Here is a 19,811-nt window from a genome sequence, read left to right as displayed (position 1 = left end):
ACAGAGTAAATTCCAGTGCAGTCATGGCTACATAAAGAAACCCTGTCTCAAAAAAACAAAAAACAACAACAAAAAACTGCACCTTTTAGTAAGCTACACATTTTGTTTTGTTTCTTAAGACAGAGTATCTCTGTGGACTCGCTTTGTAGATCATGTAACCTCAAACTCACAGAGAACCTCGGCCTCCTAAAAGCTGGGATTAAAGGTGAGTGGCATCACACCTGGTTTATTAAACTAGACTTGAAAAGATACAGAAGCATACCAAACAGTGTGACTGTTAGGAGCTGAACTGTCCCTCGCCCAAGCGGGCATGCTGACACTCAGTGTGACTGTAGATAAAGGAGTTCACAAGGCAACTTCAGAGCACCACTGTGCAGAGCAAGGACATTGTGGGTACAGCTGAACGAAGCCCCGGGTTCAGAGCAAGCACATTGTGGGTACAGTTGAATGATTCCCATGGTTCAGAGCAGACACACTATGGGTAGAGCTGAATGAAGCAGTGCTTTAATCCCATAGGGCCATAATCTTCTTCATGAGGTCACAAGGGAAGGTGTGAAGACCAGAAAGTGAGTATGCTCAAAACCGAACCAACTATATGCAGGCACCCTGGTCTTGGGTTCCCAGTCTACAGAGCAATGGGGAAATTATTTTTGTTTTATTAAGAACCCAGGGGGGCTGGAGAGATGGCTCAGAGCTTAAGAGCATAGGCTCTTCTCCTAGAGATACTGAGTTCAATTCCCAGCAACCGCACAGTGGCTCACAACCATCTGTAATGACACCTGGTGCCCTCTTCTGGCCTGCAGGCATACATGCAGACAGAATACTGTATACATAGTAAATAAATCTTAAAAATTATTTGGAAGATAAAGTCCATTGGGGTTCTGCTGTATCCCCATGAAGATGAAGCCACATCACTCAGAGGTTGCTAGAGCTTCCTTCTACAGAAAGGAACCCTCCTGTGCACAGCTCGAATGTTTACCGAGACCAAGTACAACCCCATAATCCCTGGTTGTCTGAGAGGTGTCCACCCATATCACTTGGAGGCTCATGACAAGACTAGATATTCTTTGGCCAAAGTGTAGATTTCCAAACAGGAAAATGAGTCCATGCAGAAATAACTCTCCCCACAATGGGAGACGCGGGACTCGCATTCCCAGTTTGGAAAATTGACAATTGACAAGCAGTTTGCTTTGTCCTGGGAGGCTTGATGTGTTACATGTTAAGAGTCAAAACCAAATACGCAAAGGAACTCATCTTGCCCGTCGCCCTAACACGCACAAAGGAAGCACCAGTTACTCGCCTTCCACCTATTCCTGGAAACAACCTCGGAATGGAGGGGCAGTGATGCTCTTGGAGATGTCCCAGCAAACCTGGGAAACCACAGGAGCAGCTGGTGAAGGACTGGCGAGGAAGGAGCCAAACAAAACAGAGCCTGCAGCTCCTGTTACCACGACTGGCTATTTCCACCCTCAGTGACGCAGAGTCTGGGGTCAGATCTGCAAAAGACTTCCACCTCAAGACCAGCGACTGTTGGAGCTCAGTCAGGAGCTGCTGGGCCATTTTCTTCTGCTGAATGTCTCAATTATGAACGAAAACTAAATGTGACTATACCCTTGGCAGAGTGATTCACCGAAAGAGAGAGTTGACTCAGGTCCCATTGTCCGGGAAGGACAAATGGATGTTGAACTACCACGGGCAGCGCAGAGTCTGGAGAATAGCTGCAGGCAGGGCAGCAGTGACGGGACCAGCTTAAGCAATGCCTGCAAGGCTCAGTCATTCAACAGCGACACGAGCCAGCAATGCTTCCACCACAGAGAGGCACACCCAGCAGGCCCAGCTCATAGTTGCTGGGACAGAGAGCAGACATTGTAAATGTGACTTGATGCTCCTCACTGTACCCACACCAGGGTGGATAGAAAAGGGAACCAGGAAAGTTCACTGGTATACTCTGCTGGAGGAGGGATGTGGTGGGCCCCCAAAGGCATGTGTGCTAAAGGCCTGGTGCCCAGATGGGAGGATTAGGGGGTACAGTGGACTTCCAAAGGGTGGCTCTCAGCTCATTGTGGGTAGCCCCAAAGATGAATGCAGGAAGCTGGCCCCTCCCAGTCCTCAATGAGTTCACAGAGCAAACAGTCTGCTATCCTGTGTGCTCCTACCATGACACATGGGACTCAATATGGACAAAAAGTAACAGTCACCTGATCTTGGACTAAAATTTCCAGAGGCATGAATGAAAAGCAATCTGTTTCTTTTTATGATTGTGTCTCATCTCACATTGTCAGAACATGAAGCTGAGTAACACCAGTGTTAAGACAACGTGATCTACTTTAAACTGTGTCAAAAGGCTCACACCTAGCCTTGGCCATGTGACTTCTGTTGTCTGTAAATAAAAGCTCCTATTATTTCCACTATCTTGGCTAATTTTTATGTCTGCAGTCAAAGCAGCACTTAACTCTTTGGAATTATCATACTTAGGGCAGGCACAAAGAATTGGTTGAATATAGAAGCTGAATGCTGGGATTAAAGGGGTGTGCAGCCACCACCCAGCTAAATCCTGCTCCCCCCTTTTTAAAATCTTACTAGTAATTTAAAACCGCCCCAAGAATCTACCTTATCTGTAACCATTCCTATCATGTTTGTTTTTGTATGAGAAAATTAAGGAAAAATGTACAAACATGTTTAGAAAGTGCTTAGATTATGACAGCATGTCATGCAAAGCTGTATTCAAACCCAGAATTGATTGTGACTGTTCTAGAGGGGAAGCTTAGTAGAATGTAGAATGAGGGCAAGTCCACTTACACCAAACCTCTCCCTCTTTATTCCTTACAGGATATACCCAGGAACTAACAATATGCATTACTCTGGCAATTAGGTAAACAATATATACTCAAATTTTAATGACAGAAAACTTTCTGGTAATTTCTCTACTTTGAACTATGTGAGGATGAAATGGAATCAACAACTGTTTTCAAGTCTTTGTTCCAAATTACTTCTCATGATTATGAAAGAAACCAGGAAACAAAACCCTTCGATAGTTACATAAAAACATGCTTGTGTTTCATAAATGTTTCAATTCTAAACAAAATTGCAGCTCAACTCACAGGAAGTCAAGCTCATTACATACCTACTGGCATTCTGGGCTAAATTATAGTAAGAAATTGAAAATAAGCAAAATTTTTTAAGTTTGGAAAGTGTCTGTCTTCCAGTTGATCTTGGGGCACATCTACTCCTTACCTAAATCCCTATTACAGTCAGTCTTGCCTTTATCAAGGCAAAGATACTGGGTGGGACACCTACCATGCCTCTTACTGTTCCTACAAAAAAACTTCTCCACGCTGAGAAATACATATACTGGCCCAACAACTCCCTAGACATTTCCATTACCTCCGAGTTTGCTTAGTAGTTCTCAAGGAAAGTGTGGTGAGCACAGATGTTAAACAAAGACCAACCCAACATCTGTAGGAATGAAAACTAGAGGTATAAAATGTAAGTAGGGGACTGACTAGTCCTAAAACAGAAACCAACATACACCAGTGGTGGCAGGACAGCCGTGGCCAGTCTTGTCACTTTGCTTTTTTTAGAATTTAATTGTTGATCATTCAGGATCTTGACGCAATTGTGCATATATTAACACATACATAAGTATACACAAATATGACTTATCTTACCCTTCTTCCCAGAGAGCATGTCTAGTCTCTCAGAGCTATGACTGAACCTCACCAGCCAATGGAGCACTTGGCACTAGACTCTCAAACCATGAAAACAACTGGCAACTTACAGTTCGATGACACAATTTTTTTTTTATTTTAACATGATAGAAAAAGCAGCTAGAACAAATCTGAGATGCAAAATCTCAAGAGAGACTATTTCTTTTGAGGTAAGGTCTAGACTAGCTTCAAGGTCACTTGGAAGCTTCAAATGACCTAACCTCTTACTTCTGGTTCCCAGTGCTAGAACTGTAGGCATGCATTGCCACACCCAGCAACTAGACAAGAATATTTTTAATGCATCTTTACCACACACATCTGTATAGGATGAAGGAGAGGGAGGGAGGGAAGGAGGGTAGTATGGATACAGAAGAAAGCAAGGTGGCCCTAAAACAGACATTGAACATGGCTTTGCAGAAATCAAGACTGGACATGACTGCCAAATTCTGACGAGGAGCTGAAACCTCTGTGCTAATGTTTCCTGGAGCTGATACTACCAAAGCTGTGCACAGCTTGGACTTTATGTTATAATCTACATACTGCGCTTCACCCTGTTCTAATGTCCTGTACAACCACAGAACACATACATCAGAGAACCAGTTCTGAAGGAAGGTTCTAGGCTTGGAGACTAGCACCCAAGCCTGGGAACGGTGCATGTCTCCAGCAGCACGCAGCTCTTGCTGCTGCTCTCAGGGCATTCTCTTTGTCCAAGAATATGAGATGAAGATGCACGTGCCAACTGCTTTACAGCTGCCAGAGGGCATGGCTTAGAAGGTATTGTATGTGAATAAAAATACAAAGGAAGCAATGCCCTGGTTTTTAAGAAGCTGTTCCATTAAGAAAATGAAGCTCCTCTTTGTGTAGTATTGTACTCCTGCTGAGAAGGGTTCTGCATTAAAGTCAGGGTGAGCAAAGTGCTTCCATTATTGCTAGCTGGGTCACCAGATAACCGGGAGCCTCCATGACTGCTAGCCAGTCACCGGATAACCGGGTGACTCCATCACTGCTAGCTGGGTCACTGGATAACCGGGTATGCCTCCATCACTGCTAACCAGTCACCAGATAACCGGGTGCCTCTGAGCACCTTAATCCTATCTTGCTTTCTCTTCTCTCTTTATTTTTCTTTTCACTTCCCCAGGTTCACAGAGAAAGAAGGTCCCGCTGACTTCAGAAGTAAATTCAAACAGCAGCTGGCTGTGGGTATAGGAAGAAGCCCAAGGACTCTGAAACATCAATGACAAATTCTGACACAGGCCACAGAGGCCAGCCCACACCTTGCCCCATTGGAGCGATATCATACTGGCTCCGTGACAAGGGGCTTTCAGTCTAAACCCAAGAAGAAAGTCTTTACGGATGGAGGCTGTTTAAACAGCCGAGACTGGAAACCACAGTTCCTCCACTGCCCCTCGCCTTGAGGGTCTGGAAACATGAAGACTGTGTTAGTAGCCATGGCCACTTCGTGAACACTCCCCAATTTCTTCTCACGCATGGGGTACTTTACAAGTGGATACTGGGGAAAAATGCAAGTTCTAAAACTTCATTAAAAGACTACCTTGACAAAAATTGGCACCCTAAATTCTCTTTATCTGCTGTGTTGCACCAGGGTAATCATGTCCTCATACCTGGTACTGTGACTATGTAACTTACATGGGTTCCTGACAGAGTTCACTTAATGCGAATTCTTCAGTCCTTTAGACAGCAGCGTTCACTTCCTTTCTAGAGGGTTAAGGCAGCGTTCACTTCCTTACTAGAGGGTTAAGGCAGCGTTCACTTCCTTACTAGAGGGTTAAGGCAATAATGATCACAACATGGCCATCACCAGGAAATGCACTGGGAAACCCTGGGCAACGTTTCCTTCCCCTACTAGGAAGACTCTCAAAACCACTCACTTGAAAGAAGCAGTAACCACCCTTCCTACTGTCAATCAAAAAGTTTATTAAAACAGACAGTGGTGGTGCATACATTCAATTCCAGCACTTGAGAGGCAGAGACAGGCGGATCACTATGAGCTTGAGGCCAGCCTGGACTACAGAGTGAGTTCTGGAACAGACAAGGCTACATAGGAAACCTTGTCTTGAAAACAAAAACAACAAAAAAGGTTTATCAAACTTTTTATTAGGAGGAGGAATAAATCGTAGCCTTGAACAAAGAGGAGAAAGGAAGATGAAAAACTATAAATCCGTAGATAACTCTCCTCCAGCTACTGAGGCCAATGCAATGCTTGGTGCTGAGTGTCAACTTGCCTGCACAGAAAGATGTCTAGGCAAAGAAGCTCCGACATTGGATGTGTTATCATGGAAGTGTTTCCAGGGGTGGGGGGAGGCTAACATGCGGGGGGGCCACTGAGAGGGAAAGACCCACCCTTAATGTGGGGGGCACCATCCAATAGGCTGGAGGCAAAGGAGTTAGAAGAGGAAACGTGTGCGTGCAGGCACCGTTCTTTCTGAGTAAGTATGAAGACGGCTGCAGCCACCATCCACAGACATTAAACTCCGGCGTCTCCAGGTTTTCAGTGTGGACGCAACACAATCAGCTCTCTAGGAAGCGCCAGACTCTAGCACCAGTTTGCAATTCCTGAGCCATCTGGTTTCACAGACTGACAACTATCAGATTCTCTGTCTTCAGCAGATAGCCAGTCACTGTTGGACTACTTAGTTCCTGCAATGATGTATCACCAACCCAATGAGTTCCCTTTATAAAATATGAATACATCTTATGTATGGTGTGTGTGTTTTCTATTATCCAACTACATTTTCCAAAAGCTATCCACAGCTGTCCCCTCCATTTCACCATGGACCTGGGGGGGGGGGGGTGGTCTGAGGGTCTCACTGGCAACCCACAGGATGCAAAAGGAACACTGCATGACATCTCAGTCTGTCTCTGGTACAGGCTTCCACGACGCCCTTCAAACAGCATTCTCGGTAGATTACTAGGCGCCATGACCTGGGAACACTCTTGTTGACAGTCCCAGTTGAGCCCAGCTTTCAAGAAATCACAGACCCCAAACTAGGTGCCCCAGTGGAGAAGCCTTCCAGTCAGTTCCGTCTTCCCTGAGAGACGCTAGATACAGTTAAGAGTGGAGACAGCCTCAGAGAAGCTGAAATCCTGACCCACAGAATCTGAGAGCTGCAGCACCCACACACACCCATGAACAAAAACACATAGCATGTTAACAGGGCACATGACTTTGCTTCCCACACTCAACAAAACAGAGCAGCCAGAGGTGTCCTGGTAAACTCGATAATCTAGTTCAAGGCTGGTATAATGCAGTACATACACACTCTACAACTATGGATCTCATGGCTTGAGAGTTGAAAAGAACTCTTCCTCCTGTGTTTAAAATGTTGAATACTTCCAGACTTAGCTGCATGGTCCATGCTGAATTTATAACTCCATGCCCTCAAACACTAATGAAGTCAATGAAATTAAACTCAAGAGTAAATCTGGAAACACCCAAGACTGTCTGTCTTTTTTTTTTTTTCCTTTCCAATTTGGACCACTGTGAATGACACTTGATAGGTGTGGTGGTTTCAACAGGGATGCCCCCCAGAGACTCGTGGGTTTAAATACTTGGCCCATAGGGAGTGGCACTATTAGGAGGTGTGGCCTTTTTGGAGAAGGTGTGTCACTATGGGGGCAGGCTTTGAGGTCTCATTTGCTCAAGCTGCACCCAGTCTGGCACACGATATCCTTCTGCTGCCTGTGGATCAAGATGCAGAATTCTCAGCTACCTCTCCAGCACCGTGTCTGCCTGTCGCCATGTTTCCTGCCATGATGATAAGGGACTAAATCTCTAAATGTTTTCCTTTATAACAGTTTCTGCGGTCATGGTGTCTCTTCACAGCAACAGAAATCCCAAGACAACAGGCCTTCTTTAAAAAAAAAAATCAACTTAATAATGCATAGTACGAGTGCTTTCAGTTGCCCAGTAGCTAGGCCTAAGTCTTCTAGCAACTAGAGGAGGATAAGGCATACTGCCAAAAGTCTTGCATGCAAGAGAGCTGGTGGCCTTGACTGACTCATTTTAGAGGGCTCTGTGTGTCTACACTTGGAAGTTCAGAAGTGGAGGGGGTAGGACCTTTGCTAACCGAGGGGGCTTTTATGCTCAAGCCAGATGTTGTCATTGCAGAAGCAGATGAAAATAGTTACAACTGATCTGAATCCTGAAAACGTTCAGGGATACATGCCAGCAGCTTGGGAGAACTGGTGGCTCAGAACCCCCAGGTCTTATCAACAGTGTTAACAACAAGCTCTTCCATGGCAGTCTTCTGGAACTCAGCACTTTTCCTGTAACCCAGCGAACGCTTTCTTTGCCGTGTTTTCAACGTGTCTATTAATTAGGACATTTTCTCGACTATACCCAAGAACATAACAAAAGGAGGGTGGTTGAAGGGAGAGGATGGGAACAGGGTCCAGGGTGAAAACTTGTGGGGAACTGACTAGAAACTGTCTGAATCTACGGTGAGGATTGGTCAAGACCCTACACAGTAGGCAGGGGTTTATGAGCCCATGGATTTCTAGGCAAGGTACATGCTGCTTGAAAGAAAAGAAGGAGCGTGACCAGAACTCCAAACAGTGCTGAGGGAGGCTCAGCTCAAGGAAGCATCCGCCAGCTATCCATCCACAGGCTAGTCACATCAGCAACGTCTGTCGTTCTCGAAGGGCCTCTCAGATGCAAAGGTGGAAGCCAAGAGAAACAGAATCTAATCCACCAAACAAATAAGGGATTCCGGAAACTGCTGCTTTTGATACAAGTCATAATTTCACCTTCATCGTTGCCTGCCAGCGACTGGGTACAGGAATTCCTTTTTCTTCAACTAAGCATGTGCCATCCCCTAAATAACTAAAACATGCACAATTTTGACAGAGAAATCCTTGACATGGGAAGCTCTGACTTGATTCTGCATGTATCTGTGTGTCTTCTACAAATAAGTATGAGAAAACAAAAGTATCTCCTAAATGGAGAGCTTTAATTCAAATTGATACAATTTTAATATACAATTTTGCTTACAGTATGATCAAATGGTTATTAAACTTATATTACAGGGTATGAAATCTATTATAACTATGGTCATTAATAAATGTGCAGTAAATGTTTCCAGTATAGACAAGATTTGGCATAGGACAATGAAATATAGCATGTGATATTTTCAAGTGTGGCCTCATGGTAAGGATTCTATTTAGCTTGTATTTTAAATTCATCTCCCAAATGCATTTATTTGTAGATGTGAAAGGTATATATTTTTATATGCCATATAGACTCATGCACAAACATTTATACATTCTTACCCCTGAAGTTCATTTGTTTTAGAAGCCAGATGTGAACATAAAGATTCCCTATTTTTCATTCTCTTCTTAGAACTCAGGAATGATTTCACTACCACTGAGGCTGTACATATATTTATTTTTAATGTCATTATTTGATGGGACCCCCTGATTGGCATTAAGAGCACCATCTCCCCTCTCAAGGCAGTCAGAGGATAGCTCTGAAGTCCTGTCAAATTCAGTATTTCCTTTATTCCCCTTAGAAGAGTCACAGGCATCTGAGAAGTTCGGAATCAGAATGAGTGTTGAACCTAGCATGCCCACTGACTAACCTGCCCATGTTGCTGTGGCTACACCAGCTACCTGAAATTCTTCTATGAAATTAAACCACTGAAGATGGTTTGCACTGGAGTTGGTAATACACTGGTGTATGGTTGGTGCTCAAGAAACATGTTCACAACCTTTTCTAGAGACATCCAGCAAAGGTGACAGAGCTCCTCTGGAATTCCCTCAGGGAACCATATTTAAACCAGCTTGGTATGAACATTTATTGATTCATTGACTGGGACCTGATCTCTCTACACTACCCTGGCTCTCACTGTATAGACTAGACTGCCATGGAACTCACAGAGATCCACCTGTTTCTGTCTCCTGAGTACTGGGAATAAAGGCATGTACCACTATGCCTGGTAAGCCTGAGTCTTAATGAAGAAATGTTTGGAATTAAATAGTATTGCCAGGCTAAGGAATACCTTGGCTAAGAACCCTACCACCCTAGGGCTCTGAGTGCCTTCAACATTCTCCCAGGGCTGTTTGGAATTTTCTCCAAAATGGCCTGAGGTGTGGCATACACAGGAGGAATATATAGAAGCAGTTAGTCAGTCTGCTTGGCCACAGCACTGCCTACTACGCCAAAGGAAAACTAGCTACTTCCTCAGTAGAGATGTCTTGATATTTTCGTAGCAGACTCACTTGCACCTATGTTTAATGGCCTCTGTTTTGAAGATCAGTTTTCCCTCCCACTAGTGCAAGGACCTGAACCAAGGCTTTTATACACAAGAGACAAATGCCATACCAACTACCATGGATACACTGAGCCTTATCTCCAGTGCTCAGTCTGTTTCAACCAAATATATCCATCTTTTGTTGTTGTTGGGGATTTTTCTTTTGGGGCGGGTGGGGTGGCACCAGACTCTCCTGCACCCAGGCTGACCTGGGACTCACTATGTAGGCAAATCATCACTTTACATCTTTTCTGCTCTGCCCCAGTGCTCAGAATTGCAGGACTGTGCACCTCCACAACCACTTTTAACGTGTGTGTGTGTGTGCGTGTGCATGTGCGTGTGCGTGTGTGTGTGTGTGTTGGGGGGTGGGGGGGGAAGTAGGTCTGTGGAGAGAGTGTTTGAGCATGCATACATGTGTATGTATAAAAGCATCTCTCAGAAATATAAAATCTTACAATGGGTGTTCCTATTTGACAGGTTTGCTAAGTTTTACATACTTAGCATCCAGCAAAACAATGAAAATAAACAGGACATGGGAGAAATAATTATGATGAAAGAATTCATAAAATTTACTGGAATTTAGACTATAAACCTTAATTCAATGATGTGTATCAAAGCCTGCTTGCTAAACGATGTTCCCCATGCTCCAAAGGAAAATGAATACGGCACACAGTGGTAACATGTGATGGGAATGAGATACCCAAAGAAATCTTCATTCAGCTACATAAGACACTTCAACTGAAACTCAGCCATGCCTCAAGAAAACTAGCTATCTATGCTTCCCTGGTCCTAGAATCAATGAAAAGGTAAACTGCTCTATTCAAAGATGGGAGACATTTGTGTACTCTTATCAAAACTATGCGTCCTACCTCCTTGAAGTTATCAAAAGCTGATAAAATTATTTCATGCCCGCCTCTGACGAGACAAACAGCTGCTAACAGTTCCAAGACAAGAGCCTTTGTTCTGTCAAAACAAGAGGAGAGAAAAACATAAATCACTGAAGGAGACATAATGAGTCGGCTGCTCCTTCCAGGATGAACACCCAGGGAACTGAGCACCGGCCTGCACACTCATTAAACCTTCACAAACTACAGGGCACCAAGCGCATTCTGAGACCTTTTTAAGTACGCACTCTGCAGTGAGTGTGGACTGGGTGGGGGTGGTCAGATTTAACGGTCAATAGCATAACATGACAAAATTTAAAAGCAGCTGGAATTAATGTTCTGCCTTTCACTTTTGGAACTGGAGCCACTGAAAATGCCACACAAGTTTCTAGTATTTCTTCTTATTTCGGAGACCAGGAAGTGTCCAATTATTGTTGAAGTAATAGGAAAAAAAACATTTTCTCTGACTCAAGAAAATAAAGTTGCATTTGCAATCATTGGAAGAAGTGAGAGATGAATTCAAAGTCTGCAAATAAAACGAGAAGAAAGAAACAGCATTGTTTCTCATCATAAGACTACTTTCGCATTTCATCTTTGTTCCAGAATAAAAACTACTGCCAGCCTCTTGACAAAGACTGCTCTGAGACTCCACAATGTTGATTGTCTTAAGAAAAATGAATGATGGGGCTGGAGAGATGGCTCAGTGGTTAAGAGCACTGCCTGCTCTTCCAAAGGTTCTGAGTTCAATTCCCAGCAACCACATGGTGACTCACAACCATCTGTAATGAGGTCTGGTGCCCTCTTCTGGCCTGCAGGCATACACACAGACAGAATATTGTATACATAATAAATAAATATTTAAAAAAAAAAAAAGAAGCCGGGCGATGGTGGCGCACGCCTTTAATCCCAGCACTTGGGAGGCAGAGGCAGGCGGATCTCTGTGAGTTCGAGACCAGCCTGGGCCTACAGAGCTAGTTCCAGGACAGGCTCCAAAGCCGCAGAGAAACCCTGTCTCGAAAAACCAAAAAAAAGAAAAAAAGAAAAAGAAAAAGAAAAAAGAAAAGAAAAATGAATGACAACGTCCCTGTGGCCGAAGTCAGAAACAAGGAAGCAAGACTTATTTTGTATTTTAGTAAACTACAAAAGCAGTCACAAAACTAAAATATCCAATATGCATACGGGACTTTACAATTTGTATTCCCTTTGAAATTAAAAGGGACGATTTAGAATCAGAGTTTGTTGGGTTTTTTTTTTTAAGAGCAATTAACAGTTTCTAGATAATTCTTCAGTCCTTAAAAGGGCATCCAATGAGAGAGTGTTCACACCTGAAATGCAGAAACCACTGTAAGACAAAATACTTTACAACAACCAGAAAGCAAACAGCGAGTAAAATGTCTACACCATGTGGCGCTGGCCTTGACAGCACACGTAACAAAGGAAACGGTGCACACACTTTTATTTGTGTGTGTGTTTCTTTTTCAGTTTTTAACTAGGCTACAAGCGTGGTGGTAACAGGAGACATAAGGGCACAGTGGGCTGCTGAGGTTTCCTGTTAGCTGGTGTAGCCCAACCCTTAGCAATACTCTCTGGACTCCATGCCTGGGTGAACTGGCAACCTAATCCTGCCCTTCAGTGTTTTCAGTAGAGATTCAAGAAATCGGGCTACCCAGGGAATGCAAGGTAGAGAAAAGAGCAGGCGCTGTCACAGTGCTGAACTCTGTTCCCTACAATTTAACCAGGTCAAAGGAACCAACTGTTCTACATAGGCAAGGGTTTACAGCCAGTCTTGCTTGCGGGGAGCCACTCATGGATAATTTTCCATCCGAAAATGGGTAAATGTTGACTAGCCTCCGCTTTCCTGCTAAGATTTAGTCTTGAACATTACAAATGATGCTTACCTGGGATTCTTGTTGTTCAAACTTAGTGCGATCTCATTGACAGCGTGGGGATGAGACATGACCATGTTGAAACCATACTGAAATGGGGAGGGGGAAAAGGAAAGCATTACAAGCTGAGTTTCAATGTTGATTAAAAACCAAACACTTGGGCTGGTGGTATAGCTCAGTGGAAGAGCCTGCCTCCCATGAGCGAGCCCTGAGATCCAGTCCCCAACACTGCCAAAATCCACTGACATTTCTGCTTCATGTAACACTTAATCCTCTAGGAAGGCAGCTGAGCTCTTAGCACATCAGTGTGAGAACAGACTTCTTCCCCCCAAATTCTCAAAAGATGCCATCCATTTTAAAGGGTACTTTGCTCATGGGCATCCTTCCATTATTTATGAATGAGCAATGTGTTTTTCTTTTTTAAACCAGTGAAAGGCTCTAGTGATTGGAAAATCATATACTCATTAAATCACCATGAAGCCCAAACAAAAACAAGTCCTGGTTGAATTCCCAAGAGCCACCTAGATCTATTTACTCTGCATTTCCAAGTCAAAGGCCTGAAATGTGAATTTTCCAAGCATTGAGGATGACTCCACCATGCACGTGGGTTGAAGTCCATCTCCCTAACACATACCCTACCCCACCCCTTGGCAATGGCCATTCTGATGCACTCTTCCCCTGTCACTCATACAAACAAGCCAGTCCACATCAAGAATCCAGACACGGCTAAGTGAGCAACTCCTGGGTCTTCTAACCACCCACACAGCTTTGATCATTCTCTCATGCTGAGAAAATACTTGCCACCAATGGACAAGAGAAAAAATAAGAAGAAAAAAGACTTTTGAGACTGAGGCTAGAAACTGACAGGCTAGAGGTCAGCATGGACCACACGGCAGGGCATTTCTCCAAAAAGCAAAAGCTAATCCACCTCCTCTGAGAGATAGACAGGTCTTCGCTCCAGTCTGAGGCCAGCCCCTCCGCTGGAATCCCTGACCTCATTCCCTCTCACCTACTCAAGAACATTCTATGAGCCAGCATGGAGGCACAGGGCTGTAACCCTAGCACTGAAGGTGGTGGGCAAGAGGATCAGGAGTTCAAAGCCAGCCTGAACTACCCGAGATCCTATCTCAAAAAGACAAAAGACATAAAATGTTCTGAAAGATTCGAATATACATAACAGAACCCTCGCTTGACCCCACAGCCTGTGTTCAGCTCGACCTTCCCATCTCCCTTCTGGCTGTCACAGCAAAGTCCCTTCAAAGAATCAATGTCTAGCAGTGGTTTTCCACCTGTGGGTTTCGGCCCCTTCAGGGGACACCTGTCAGATAACATTATGATTCACAACAGTAGTAAAAAGGCAGTTATGAAGTAGCAATAAAAATAAATTTGATGGCACAGGAGCTCACCACAACATGAGGAGCTCTATTGAAGGGGCGTACATTGGGAAGATGGAGAACCACAGACTCCAGAGTTTTTATCTTACTGTGTGCTCTGAAAGCCATTCTTTAACAGCTCCCCCCCCCCAAGCTTAAACTGCTCTTGCCAACAGCACCGCGGCTATGCACTTTAGCTAAAGATCATGTATCACTACATGATAAATTGTAAATACTAAAATATGAAGCCAAGGACCTAAATATTGAGCAATAGAATGAATCAGAATTTTCTGAATGGAATCTCATTAAATCATACTCTTCACTTCAAAGAATTATACAAAGACCAACACCCATATACATGCACCAGAGAGAGGAAAGAAGAGAGAGAGAGAGAGAGAGAGAGAGAGAGAGAGAGAGAGAGAGAGAGATCTAAACCCAATATCACCAGACTCTTTTAAGGCACTGACACACATACTTGACAATTCAACACATACCTGATAATTCATGATGGCTCGTAAACACATGATACAGACATGAACGTCGTCTTTCTTACTCACTAATCTTGAATTTTTCAGGGTTCTTCTGCTTGGCAAAGTATTATATCTAAAAACAGGGCGAAAAAAGGAGCACTTTCATGAAACAACAGGCTCTAGCGAGCACAAAGCATACCAGAGTTAAACAGGTGCATTTATTCAAAGAGCTGCAGGCTAACACCACCAACACCAGCCACTCCAGAGGGCAAGGCCCAGTGGTTCTGTGATCCTCTCACCAACCCTTCAGGCTGTATCCCCACTCAATGAAGCTCAACCCTCCTTACAACACATAGTAAAAGAGAGGGGGCGTGAGAAGTTGAAGCGATCCCATGAAACACTCGAAGGCAGACTGTACTGGTGAACAGAACAGCACGAGAGGGACTGGACTTTAGCTCAGACCTTGACCTCCAATCACGTGACCAGATTTTAACCATTTCTTCCCGCTGCTGCCCTCAAGTCTCTGCTTTAAGAATTTAAACCTAGGGGCTGGAGAGATGGCTCAGCGGTTAAGAGCATTGCCTGCTCTTCCAAAGGTCCTGAGTTCAATTCCCCGGCAACCACATGGTGGCTCACAACCATCTGTAATGAGGTCTGGTGCCCTCTTCTGGCCTGCAGACATACATGTAGAAAGAATATTGTATACATTAGATAGATAGATAGATAGATAGATAGATAGATAGATAGATAGATAGATAGATAGATAGATAGATAGACAGATAGATAATTTTTAAAAAAATTTAAACCTAGCCAAAGTCACACATTAGTAACTGTGGCTTCACCTTGGCAGACTAGATCCTGAAGCCTCAGTTCTTTACAAATGTCCCCAAAACGTGACTGATCCCTCACCCTAAATCTGATACAGCAGCTAAAACTTAAGGAGAAAATATGCTAAATATCAGCATTCGACTGCTTCTGTGTTATGATTAATTTTCTCAGTGCTCCATTATTTTATATTAGTTTACAAATAGTACAGAGCAGACAGTGTAATACCAGGCATATAAAACACATAATGCTTAAAGAGTCCGTTGGAGTTTTCCTTGGCAGGAACTCAGGACAGGCAACCTCTGTAATGTCGAGCCTATATAACACACTTCACCTCTGTGACTACGTGGAGCTTGGAGGGAGGATGAAGGTAGAAGAGGGGGTACTGGGAAAGGAAGAATACAATCGAGGGCCGAGGTCAGAGGTCAACCCAAACTAGGGATGTATGACAAGGCCATAGGAAACCTGCTACCTTGTAAGCTAATTAAAAGATTTTGTTTTTAAGTCTGAAACAGGTTCCATACATGTGAGGCAAGCAAGCTAGGGACTAACCTAGCAACCCAGGACCCTACGGGGTTAGGCTGCACATTAACCCCAGGTCAGTGAATGATACACTTCGCAGCCTAGGACCCCAACCTCTATCCAGCTGCAACTGTACCTGCTTTAACTATGGAAATAAGTTACTGCCCTTATCAGCGCCTTGAGAAGGCCCTGTTTCTACTTAGAATCTGTAAGGCCGATTTCAGTGTGTCCAGTGCAACTTACAACCATGTAACTTGGCCGTAACTGCAGCTAGTGTATGACACACTTCCTGGGGGTCTAACAGACACCAGGTCAGTCCAGAGAACTGTCACACAGCCAGGCTGACCTAAGCACACACAATTGTCTCAGTTTACACTGAAGTTCTTCCCTGCTGTACAGCAAGGATTAACACAAAGAACTGTATGTGTAGCAGCAAGGACGAACCCTGAATATATTTAACTTTTAAAATACACTTATTATGGTATATCATATGCATCTCACTAATGTTTAAAGAAATATGGGAATATAGCTCAGTGATAGGGCACTTGCTTAGCATGAACCGGGCCCTGGGACCCTGGGATCAATTTCCAGTACAAAAAAACAAAACAAAACAAAACAAAAAAACAAAACAAAAAAAAAAACACAAAAAACCTCAAAAGTATAGTAAGATTATATATGTACGATTTCAGTATGTTAAATATTGTATTCATTGATGATTCTCTATGCTCTAAAGCAAAAAAATCTATTTTTTCAAAATGCATAGTACCTGGCTTACACATTCCTTTCCCTAATATTTATGCAAAGCTGAAGTAGGAATGAATGAGAGAGAACAGTAGAATTTGTGTGTTTAAAATCATAACAATACAAAATTGTAAAACCCAACAGAACAGCCAATGATAACTAATCATAGTAATGATAACTCAGCAAATTGTATCATTAGTGCTAAAACTTTCTTCATACAGGAAGAGAACTGAAACTCAAGGAAGTTACATCACATGACAAGTAACAGACAGGAGACCAGACCCGGGGCTCTTCCCAGATTCAGGGACGCTGTGCAACAGCAGCGTCATCAGGTGACATTCTGCCCCTACAGCTCTTCAGGGCAGTTAGGACAGGCTGACGGTGTCCGTTCAGTCACTTCTGGTCTCACCTGCTGCCCTCAACAGTACTGGATGCAGGATTAAGGTACAGTTTGCCCACAGCAACTGCATCCGGGCATCTCTTGAAGAAACCAGATCATTGGTTCCCCTCAGGAAACAAGGACTTTTCTGTTTAAATTTTGTCTTATACACTACAATTTAGGAAATGAAGTTGGCTTTGTTGTTGTTTTTAACTTTATGTGAAATTGTACTTTTCTATTGTGGAATTCTCATGCTAAAAGAATTTCCTTCAGTTCAATAAATGTAACCTATAAATGAACATACTTCTTTCATTTCTGAAAAATATAAGTATTTTCCAAATCTGTAAGGGAAGACTTTAGAGAAGGTCATGGATTGATATGTACAGTTTTCTGTGTGCACATCTTATGGACCTTGAAAACTTAATAATTAGATTTCTAAGTTTATTTGCTTTAACTACTATCTCAAGAAATTACTGTCATTTTTGCTAAGTTTTAAATCAATTCCAACATATGATCTAGCTAATGCCATTTGATAAACAGTTCTCTATGGAGTGGGCTCTAACAGATGCCCCAAGATGATCCTGAAATCCCAACAAAATTGTGAATAAAACTCTTTTGGTCAATTTACTTCTACAAGGCCCTGAGGACAGGGTAAGCAATCTAGTAGGACTGGCCATTAGTCAGGACAGGAAGCCAAACCAAATTTCTTCCTTCTGTTTCTTCTTTTCAGTTGCTTTTGTTTTGTTCTGTTTTTATTGAGGGGGGGGGGGTCTTATTCTATAGCCCAGACTAGTCTGTAACTCACTATGTAGCCCAGGCTGCCCTCAGACTAATGGTAATCTTATCTTCTTGCTGCAGCTTCTCATGCTGGGATTATAAAATTGGCCAAGTTTCTGAGTGAAGGCAAGCCACCTTTTAAAGAGCCTACTGCTTATGCTAACTTCTGGTAAGCACCAATAGAAAACAAAAGATAAAGTTTTTATTTCTGAAGAGTTTAGGGACCAGAAGATAAATATAAAGTAGTAAGCTGGGAGGCCCAAGCCTGGCCATGTGATTGCTATCTCTATGGCTTTAGATTTCACCTGTGATGAACATGCATCCCTCCTCCAACAGGAGGAAAAAAGAAACACACTTCAAAACTTTTAGATGATCTCTATTTAAATCTACCTTAAAGAGTTGGAAAGATGACTAGCGATTAAGAGAACTCCCTGATCGTGCAGAACACCTAAGTTCGGTCTTAGCATTCTTATGTGGAGGCTCGCAACCACCTCTAACTCAGAGAACCCGATGCCCTTCTGGCCTCCTCGGGCACCTATACCCAACCTGAACATGCACAGATATGCATGCGCTCTAATGAAAAATAAATCTTGTTAACTAGAGACTGAGATCACCATGTTCCTCCTGTCCTAAGCACCCTCTGCATGTCACCGGGCCTTTGCATAGAAATGCTCAGCTGGCCATGATTCACCCCGATGGGGCCAATAGACTTGCAGCTTTCTGGAAAGAAAGCAAACCATACAACGCCTATGACAAAGCCGTATGTATCATTAGAAAACCTCAGCTCAAAACACTTTAATTCCTGGTATTGAAATACTGACCTAGGTGTCAATAAGGTGCAAAAGAGTGAATAACAGTTTGCCCAGAAAAAGAGTAAGTGTAATTGACGAGTGCTAAGAATTGATCCACTTAGGGATAAAAATATAATGATGATCCGACAGCAATTAAAATTTCCAACGGCAGCAGGCACAGTGGCACACACATAGTCTCAGCACTCAGGAGACTGACGGAGGCAAGAGAACGGTGATGCCAAAGACAGCTTTGGTGTCATATCAAGATCCTACCTCATTAAAAAAGGAAAGGGATGGGAATGCGGGGTAGAAGCAGAGGCCAGCATATAAAAAACCAGACATAGCAGCCAAGTAATAACTGTGCTATATTGTAATCATGGCAGTACAAAGTGCAATTCAATACTGTCTTTGGAGAGGCAGATAGGCCAACCTACCTCTGGTTACAAGCTATGCTGCCTTCTCTCACAAGCAGTGCTGATCTTTGCCCATTAGAATCCAGCTCACACAGACTGGGTTTAGACTGAGTGGACATCTGGGTAGGAGGCCTGAGGGCTGTTGTGGTAAACCACTATCTCTAACTTGAATTGTGCTACAGCGACACCTACAGAGAAACTGACGGCTAGGGTACTTTGCTCCTGAAGGGCACCATGAAACTTCATTTCAGAGATCTGAGCAGCACTCAGTCGGAGAGTATCCCTCCAGTTCGTGGTAGTTACTGATAAAGGACCCAACAAGATGAGGCACCAGATTAGCCATAGTCTCCAATGGATAAGCAGGCAAATGAGCTTTATATGGGGTGTGTGTGTGTGTGTGTGTGTGTGTGTGTGTGTGTGTGTGTGTGTGTGTGTGATTACATATAATATACAATGCATCTTGTTCAATCCCAGACTCTACCAACAGTTAGTGGCGCATATGCCCCTTGATGGCATTTGAAATCAGCTTCTGTGACAAGTTTACACTGAGGCCTCCCTTCTCACCAGCACACAAACTGAGTTTAAAGGAGACAACAGAGGGAAGAGGGGGATGGGAGAAAGGGAAGGATTTCCTGGTCTATTTTGCCCCCTCTAGGGACTACCAGGCTGCAGGTTTCACTCTTTGAAAAGCTGTGGTGAGCAGGGCGATGGTGGTGCACGCCTTTAATCCCAGCACTCGGGAGGCAAAGGCAGGCGGATCTCTGTGAGTTCGAG

At 43.6% G+C, this 19,811-nt stretch overlaps 1 protein-coding gene across 3 annotated transcripts in view; it reads right to left on the bottom strand.

The window, feature by feature from the left end:
• Positions 1-19,811, bottom strand: part of Fmnl2 (formin like 2) — a 254,474-nt gene that overhangs the window by 36,728 nt on the left and 197,935 nt on the right. For all 3 annotated transcript variants that reach the window (XM_026778859.1, XM_026778861.1, XM_026778860.1), the window contains exons 7-9: positions 14,614-14,722; positions 12,759-12,835; positions 10,846-10,939 (exon numbers count right to left, since the gene is read on the bottom strand). In XM_026778859.1, the coding sequence (XP_026634660.1) occupies positions 10,846-10,939; positions 12,759-12,835; positions 14,614-14,722 (280 nt within the window). The remainder of the gene's footprint in view (positions 1-10,845; positions 10,940-12,758; positions 12,836-14,613; positions 14,723-19,811) is intronic.

The sequence above is a fragment of the Microtus ochrogaster genome, chromosome 4 (assembly GCF_000317375.1).
Source record: "Microtus ochrogaster isolate Prairie Vole_2 chromosome 4, MicOch1.0, whole genome shotgun sequence".
Taxonomy (NCBI): domain Eukaryota; kingdom Metazoa; phylum Chordata; class Mammalia; order Rodentia; family Cricetidae; genus Microtus; species Microtus ochrogaster.
The sequence above is the reverse complement of the archived record's forward strand: the minus strand, read 5'-3'. Positions and strand labels throughout refer to the sequence as shown.